Below are 8,874 nucleotides of genomic sequence, written 5' to 3' on the forward strand. Positions count from 1 at the left end.
TGTCTATCGTTAAATGCAGTCTATGTATCAGATCAAAGTATTGACTGAATGAGATTCTGAAAGTTCCTAAATGCACTGAAGTCACAGAATTATTGTTGCATCAAACATCCTCATGACAGCAATCCATCCCCATTTTCGAGACAGCAGACATCCAAATGAAAACACACAAAAATTTCAATGTATACACATGTTATGTAATTGGTTTTAAATCATAATTTCAGTCTCTCAGTTCTTCTAATTTCAACTATGACTTAAAGCAGTCTGTGTAAGTGCATTGGTGCACTCAGCAGTGCACTATGCACCAGAACAGCCTATTCTGTGCAAGGCACAGCAATGCAAAACATGAAAGCCTTGATCTTATGTCAACGATTTCAGGGAAGTGAAACTTGTTCATATGCATTAAAATTCCTCTGCCACTTTGATCTATAAATGCAACGTGCCTGCTCGACTTCTTTCAGTCGCAGTTATTTTTATAAATCGGCCTTATGCACATGAAAAGTGGAAAAAAAATATAATCTGAACATCAAGCTGAGGATGAAATCCAAGTTGCTTTATTCAGAAGGAGGCGCCTCAGTCTCTCTGTAAGGCTGGGAGTAATTCCTGGGCTTCTGCTCAACCATGAGGTGCTGGTTCGCAGCCTCTCTTTCAGTGAGTCATCTCTCCTCCAGAGAAGAGATAATTAATTTGTCTGAGTTGCTCTTAACCCCGGCCCGGTGTGTCAGTGGAGGAGACACATGCGGGCATTCAAGCACACAGGTGCAAATATGTGTAACGTGCACACCCACATGTGCATGCTGGTGCATATGCACGCTGATATAATAGAGCTATAATTGTATCCCCACATCTGCTCCTGCAGAACAAGCGTGGAAGCTTGAATCCAGGTAGAGCAGCAGAATAAGAAGCAGAGTCAGAGAGTAAAATGGAGGTTATTGAAGAACAGAAATACTGACCTGCAAATAAAGCACACCCTCACTTTTCTTTCATTCCTTCAAGGATTTTCAAGCAATATTGCAACTGCAATATTACTCCCATCGCCTACACACACAAACTCCCATATAGGCGCACTGTACACACATATGCACACAAACCCTCACACACACAGATTTAAAAGGCCTAAACAGTTGAACCATTGACCTGGTAAAAAATGAATGGGCTGCAGTGATGAGACAAAAAGCAATAGCAGAGGGAGATAAAAGAAGTGTCAGGGAGAGGGGATGAGAGCAAAAGGTATCGCCTAGAGAAATGGATGGAGGAAGAGACAGACAGGCAGTGGCAAATGAGAGTTTAAAAAAAAGAAAAGAAAAAAGGCAGAGACGGAGCAGAGTCAAGGCGAATAAAAGAGGATTAGACCAAACCTTGAATGAGACATGACGTGCTAATGACTATGAAGCAAAACCTCTTTCATCTTTTCATCTCTCACCTGCCATCTTGCTATACATGTTTTTTTTTTATCGGGCAGTGATACTTGTTTGATAACTATGATTTGAAGGCTTTTGTGCATATGATTTTGTTTTGAGTGTTTCTACCTGTGCTGCTGTTCCAGATGGTTTATCAAACATCGTGTAATTATCAAACACTCACTAATTGTATGTGAGCCTGTGTGTGTTTATGTGCTGGTGTGTCTCCAGGTAATTATCTGATGCTGCGATCACTAATGACCACACAGACAAACATCTGTCCCAAGGTAATATACAAAATGAGAGGTTGGCCATCTGTTGTGTCCGCACTCCTGTGTCACTTGCAACATACTGTTCTTCTAATACCAGACTGTGCACTTTACAGATGTTTGCAAACCTCAAGATGAAAATGTTAAATCAACAGAAGCAGACAAACTATTACCAAACACTCTCAGCCCACACTATATCCTCCAAACGTGCTCACACGCTCCCACACAGAGCTCACACAGGTCAGCATGGCAACACAGACATCCATACAACAGATTTTAACTCTCAGAAAATCAGACTCAAACACAAATGTTTCCATTAAACCAGCATCTCTAACATGACAGAAATTGTAGTCCGAAAGAAAGGTTGTAAATGTTTGCAAACACAAGTCTTTTATGTGATTGATGAAATTGTTTTTTCATAGGTCGTCCAATTCATGCGAGTCAGGGTTGTGTGTGTGTGTGTGTTTGGGTTTGTTGAGGCAGCAGGTCAAAGGCACACAAATAAAGAGCGAGTCAGTCGTCAGTAAATTGAATAAAGATCATCTCCATCTCAGAGGTGAACAAGCACTACAAAGCCAGTGAGCACACGCGAGCAGACGCACAAAGATACCTATACATAGACAGAGATGAATGCGCTTGTACATCTTGCGCCTCCCTCTTTTTCTCCATCATTCCCGAGGGTGTGTTGTGCTGCTGTTGAGAGACTGGCAGGTTATGTCACCTCAAACAGAGGGTTCATTTACAAGTTACACAATGCAGCACAAACAAACAGGGAGGAAACTTGCTGGGTAAAAGAAAAAGAAACGGAGGTGGAGAGGAGTAAAAGAAAAACAATCAAAGAAAGCTGAGAATAGGTTTGGAGTCAGAAAATACTGAGGCGATGGAGTAAAAACATCCTCTGGGGAATCATCCTGGTTATCAAGTAGAGGTTATTATGCTATGAAGCACTAATGAATTCATTAGCTAAATGAAATGTCAATAAAGGCTTGAGAGAGTGTTAAAATCGATGCCAACCGTCTGACTCTCCCCCTCTACCCTCCTCTTTCTCGTCATCCTATCGCACCCATCTGTCCCAATTATCCACCTTTCTCTCCAACACACACTCCCGCACACACTCTCTCTGGAGTGTTGAGTGTAAGCTGTGATGGAGGACATTAGCGGTGATCAGTGGGAGCACTTTGCAGTGGTCAGCAGGAATGGTCCAGTCATACAGGACTTTAGTATTCAGCAGCACTCACCTGCTCACTCTCAAACTGCTCCACTAGGGCCTGATGGCTGAGTTGCTCTGTGTGTGTGTGTGTGTGTGTGTGTGTGTGTTTGCGTGCATTAACATCACACTCTCTGAATGTGAGCGACTGCAGCATTAGGGGCCCTGACTTTGAAATAGCTCTTTCTGATGAGACTCAACAGCTCTATAGCTGCTTTAAAGCTCATACTGCGCAAACACCTTTTTATCTTAAACTCACATTTAACTAATCTCTTTCTTTCTGACATTTGTCGAACTTCATAAATGTCAAGATGTTATTACCAGCTTGATCATCTTCGGGGAGTTCTTTGATACTGAGCCTGTATCACTTAATATTATGATCATCATTAACACTGCACAGAGATTCCTGGGTATCGTGTTTACGCCCATGAGCAAACTGGCACGCCAAATGGCGAGCCAGTTGGCTCGTCTCACCTCTGTCCCCTCATGATGGCTTAATATCTGCAGCTAAGTACTCGGCTCCCTCCGAACACGGCCGTGTTTTTGTGCCGCTAAATACTTGTTTCAAGATAATTGTTCAGGGCATATGTCTAAATGCCACCTCATTTACATAAACACTGTTCAGCTCCCTGCGGAATCAATGAAAACACAAGGGTGCAAACGCAGAGTCACATCCACACGCACACACACCACAGCACATTCACACTCACTTTGACGCTGTGCTGTATAGCCAACAATTCATCTGTTTTCTGCAATAGTAGTGAAATATACATCAAAGTGGACGTCAGTGGATGAGCAGCTAAGTATGCACACACAAAGCTATAATACTGTAGAAGGGGAGGGGATCTTAAAGGAAATATTGGGGGGTAGAAGAAATGGGATTGAAGGTTATTTGGACAAGGGGTCAACAGAAGAAATAGAAGGTGTGTAAAAGTTTGGATCTGTCTGAATGAAGGGATGCATTTGGGCTGTACCTGCCCTCTTTGTACGCACCTTTCTCTCTTTCTGTCCTCCCTGCATGTTGACACCAAGAACAAAAAACCCTTGAAGTGTTAATGAGAGTTTGAAGGATGACTCACCACTGATGATTAAGCACTAATATACATGCGGGAACCAAAATTTAGACACGTCCGAGAGACCTATCACAATGACTAATTAGTGATGATAAAGTAGTAATGAGCAAAATCCTAATCTAGACATACCACAGCACTCAGTGGGGAAGCTAACCAAACAACAAAGCACAGAACTCTTAACAAACACGAGAGGATTTATTGTGGAGGGAAAAAAAGGAGCTGTGTGTCTAGACGGCTGTTCTTTACCACTCATAGGCGCCCAGTGTTTTCTTAACGCTGCAATGCCTTATCAAAGTGAAGACACAAAAAGTTACCCCTGACAAATCCCAGTTGAGATATCCTTTGTACTCCACTGATCTAAGCTAAATCAAAGAACAGCTAGCTGTTGTGCCGACTGGTGCAGCATCCTCTACAACGGAGCGGACAGGAGCCAGAGATGTTGCCCGGCATGTCGAACAGTCTTGAGGAGGTGTGTTAAACTTACCTGCTCTCCATTGAAGGTCTTTTTTTTTTTCGCCTAACACAAGAGGGTACTTTTGAACTGCTTGACCAGAAGCGCAGCCTGTTTATCATGCTGACAGGCCTATAAATTGGGCCATGTCGAAACTGATATGGATAAATCTGAAAACACATCTTTTTTTTCGACCTTCCAGGAGCTACTTAGCCAGCGTTTTCCAGTGCTGAAAACTTTCCACATGTAGCTTTATCCACATTATTATGACATGGCCTTGGCGGTAAATGATGTCTGTCCTACAATGAATGACATCTTTTTCTGAAAACCTGCAACTTGAACAGAAACGTTGACTCATAATTGTATGTATTTCTATTCTTACCTGCCGTGTCTCTATGGAGGTCAGCTAATCCTGTAGGACCCTGAAGCTGCTATAGATTTAATGTTTCAAATCAAGACTTTTTTTTTGTGGGTTTTTTTTTTTTAAAGAGTCACTGCTTTTCATGTTTGCTTTAATTGTAATCATGTCTCGGAGGTTGCGTTTTCTGTTCAGTTTGTTTGTTTGTTAGTAGGACTGCAGAAACACCACTGGATCGATTTTCATGACACTTAGTCAAAATGTGTAGCATGGGCCAATGAGAAACTCATTAAATTTTGGAGTGGATCTGAATCACGAGCAGACGCATATTATTTTTCTCTTTCGTTAGAGATAGGGCATTTGGCCTTGGAGGTCTGTGCTCTCTAAGTGCCCTTCTAGTTTCAGATAAAATTGAATTTGCAGTATTACAATTTTTCACAAGCACTTGAGGGCACCAACACGAGAACAGTTTCACAGTCTCTGTGCGTAAGAGCAGTACTGCATACTCTGTCAGTACCCTCCAAAAGTTTAGCCAGTTCAACATGAGTTTTAGCGCTGATACCAGAGCTACATTCTTAGATAACATTTTGGGAAATATAAACTATTTAAAACAAATTTCATTACAAAATATGCAACATTACTCAATGTGTGTTAAACAAACTTTTCCTTTATAAAACAAAGTAATGTTAACAGTTCCTGATTTAAATCAGTAAATATCTCATCAAAGAACAGTTAAGCAAGCCTCAGAATCACCAAGCATTTGACTACAACTGCAACTAGTTAACCTACCTATTATTTTGTACATTAATTGATTCATTGTTTTGTCTATTAAATGACAATTAATTTTGAGAAATAGCATCACAATTACCCAGAGTCCAAGGGGAGGTCTTTAAACAAAAAACATTTTGTTCAACCACCAGTTAAAAACCCAAAGATATAGAATTTCTCGCCCTCTCTTATTGTTAATGTTTTGCGCAGTTATTCTGCTGTTCTCTGCTAATAACCAATAAAAGAACATTTGTTGTTGTCACGCCATGTTATATTTATCTTTTAATAAGTATTTTAAATGTTATGCCCTCTATGTAATTTTCCCCTGTGGTATTGAAATAGTATTGAATATTGATATGATTCAAGGTATTGTATCATAATTGTAATTGTAAGTTAGTTCCCCATAAATTTGGCAAAATAAATACATGAAAATACACAGCACATTGTAATGGTTTGCTCATCTCAAACAAGTGTCAAGACTCTTCAAATTAAATTTCACAACATGCTAAAAGGAACAGTAATTAGATGCTGCCTGAAAAGCAGGCAAATGCATTCATCAGTCTAAAAATGTAGATGTGCCTAATATAGTCAGTGCGCTTCAAGAACATCCAAATTAGACTGATTTTTTTTTTCTGAAAAATTATGCTTGTTTCTGAGACAAGACTGAACTTCTTTCAGGGGATATAAAAATGAGCATTTGATGATTCTGCAAGGAGATGAATGGGCTTTGAGACAGATGATTAAAATGATCACATTTAAAAGGGGAGCCCTTATTTGTAAAAATTAAGATTTATACATACTGTATATACAGAATGTGTGTAGTAATTATCTCTTTTGCTGGAAGTCTTTTAGCCCATATGTGTGTGTGACTGTGTTCGCGTATTTGAGATTGTGCATAAAAGTTTGTAAGTATATTTGTTAACATGACTCTTTGCAGCATCTCTGCCAGTCTGACTGTGTCTTCTCAACACTGTTCGCTCATTCCCATCACATAGTGAGCGCGGGCCGAACATGACAGACTGGTAATGACTTGAGTATGAACACACGCACACACACGCACACACGCTCACACAGACACGCTCATACACACATACCAGCTGCTCCCTTCCTCCTTTCTCATCAAACTTGTCATCAGCTCCGCCAGTTTGTCTCGTCTCACATTAAGAGCTCATGAATAATGTGTGATTACCAGAGACCCTCCGAGCAGCTCCTGAATCTACAACACACAAACACACACACACACACACACATTAACACACACTAACACACACAGTCTAAAATATCATGCTCATATTTACATGTACTGTCATTTTCTTTGCTTCTGTCACACACTGTTTCTCTGCCACGCATACAAACAAAATATACAACAAATAAGTGCACACAGACAGAGAGACAGTTTTAAACCAAATGGCAGTTTGGTGGCTCAAAGGAACCACAGGCACCAGGGAAAGGTCAGGGAGTCATCCCACCAGGCTAGGCAGGTCACACACACACATTCACATACACACAAGCCAACACACACCTAACAAATACTCCCCAGGTAATTACTGTTATTTTCGTCTGGGCAACTCATCTCCTCCTGAAAGGACTAATGTAATTTGATTCGTTTAATTCCCATAGCTGTGTGTGAGAGAGGGAAGCATGGAGGGGCAATGGCTTCATGGTTGGATAACCAGTTTCTCCTCTCTTTAAAATATTCACATCTAACTGTCCTCCACCAAAAAAAATCTTTTATTGCTCACAAAAAAGAAAACGATCATCCCTTGTAAAAAATAATAATCAAAATATCCACCTCTGTCATCCACCTCCTTAGAAGATTACAGTGCCACTGGGTCTGCTAGGCTATGTTTTTCCAGATCATGCACAGACTGTTTATGCACTTTTTGGGTCTCCCTATACTTGTGAGGAAGTTCTGTGACAACACCAATTTCCTAGCCCTTATAATGAAGTACCCACAAGAGAAAGTGAAATAAAGTGACTGACATGGGCTCTTTTACAAGATCAAGGACTCAAACTAAGCATTGCAAAACACACACACACACACACACACACACACACACACACACACACACACCTAGGGAAATCTATTATAACCTATGTTCTCCTACCGGTGAATCACTGGTTGCGGTTGGACACAGCGGTCCTCTGAAGACCCCCTTGACGCGCCGAAAGTGTCCATTGCTCAGGTGTGTGGAGCTGATAACCAGGTAGTAACATGCGCTGCACGCCATCCCAGCGGCCTCGCGGGGTTTTGGGCCCATGTAGGAGGGGTCCCTCTTTCTCTACGTAGAGTCCTGGGTGTCGGCGGTGTCCCGCAGGGCGTCAAAGTCGGGTCCCGCGCGCAACGTTGTGCAGGTGAGAGCGCAGGAGGTGCTCCGGTGCTTCGGAGGACGTCTCAGTCCTGTTCTTTACCGGGAAGTCTGTGGTCGCATTTAAAAAAGGGAAACAAGATGAGAATATCTGCTTATGTGAGTGTGAAAGAGAAGTACAAACATAGAGAGACAGAAAGATAGAGAGACAGGGATATAATACTGACCGAGCTCTGCCGCTGGAGTCTGCGCTTGGCATGGTGTCGTTGGTCGGGTTTAAATAAATGAATGAGCGCCTGTGGAGTGCCAGAGGAGGAGAGGAATCCATCCAATCTCTGTTTCGCGCACTCTCTCTCTCTCCTGTTCACCCCCTCTGTGGCTCACCCCTCCTCTCTCTCCCTCGCTTTCTGTCTTTTCCCCAGTCCACTGGTCCAGTCTGTAAAGTGTATGCAGCCTCAGCCAAGCAGCAGCAGCAGCACCCCAATTGGGCTTCTCAGTAAAGGAAGGCACTCTCGCAGGTGCGCCTCCGCTTCACGCAAGTCGAAGAGGAAAGAAAGGCAAAACATCTGACCCCCTTTTTTCTCTTTCACTCTGCTCTTTCTCGAGTGGGTTTTAAAATCACTCGTCTTGTGAATGAAATTCCTGCAGCTCGAGGAGGCAGAGACGGTACATTCATCCAGAGCAGTCCTGCATTTATTATCGGGCTCCAGCGCAGGCAGGCTGAAGTGGTTCAGATTCCCTCTCAAGGAAGAAACACACACACACACACTCTCTCCTCCTTCTCAGCCCCCCCCACCTCCCCTTCTCTCACTCTCTCTGTATAAGTGTGTGTCAGCCTCTCTTCTCGCGGGCTGCACCGTATTCCTGTCTGCCGTAGCCTATAGTATGCAGCCCATACCCTTGCGTGGGTCTGGGATGGGGGGGATCTCTTCTGTCCACGCTGTGCTTGAGTAACTCCAAATTGAAGTGCCTTCTCTCCTCCTCCAACACCTCTTCAATTTCTTCTTTCTATCTTCTCTTTTTCATCTTTTTTTTTTAAAGA

The 8,874-nt window shown here is 42.4% G+C and overlaps 1 protein-coding gene across 1 annotated transcript in view; it reads right to left on the bottom strand.

The window, feature by feature from the left end:
• LOC121946302 (G patch domain-containing protein 8) overlaps window positions 1-8,123 on the bottom strand; it is a 33,315-nt gene extending 25,192 nt beyond the window's left edge. The window contains exons 1-2 of the mRNA XM_042490813.1: window positions 8,060-8,123; window positions 7,632-7,943 (exon numbers count right to left, since the gene is read on the bottom strand). Coding sequence (XP_042346747.1) covers window positions 7,632-7,784 — 153 coding nt within the window. The 5' untranslated portion in view covers window positions 7,785-7,943; window positions 8,060-8,123. The remainder of the gene's footprint in view (window positions 1-7,631; window positions 7,944-8,059) is intronic.
• Window positions 8,124-8,874: the final 751 nt, after the last annotated feature.

The sequence above is a fragment of the Plectropomus leopardus genome, chromosome 7, assembly GCF_008729295.1.
Source record: "Plectropomus leopardus isolate mb chromosome 7, YSFRI_Pleo_2.0, whole genome shotgun sequence".
Lineage (NCBI taxonomy): Eukaryota > Metazoa > Chordata > Actinopteri > Perciformes > Serranidae > Plectropomus > Plectropomus leopardus.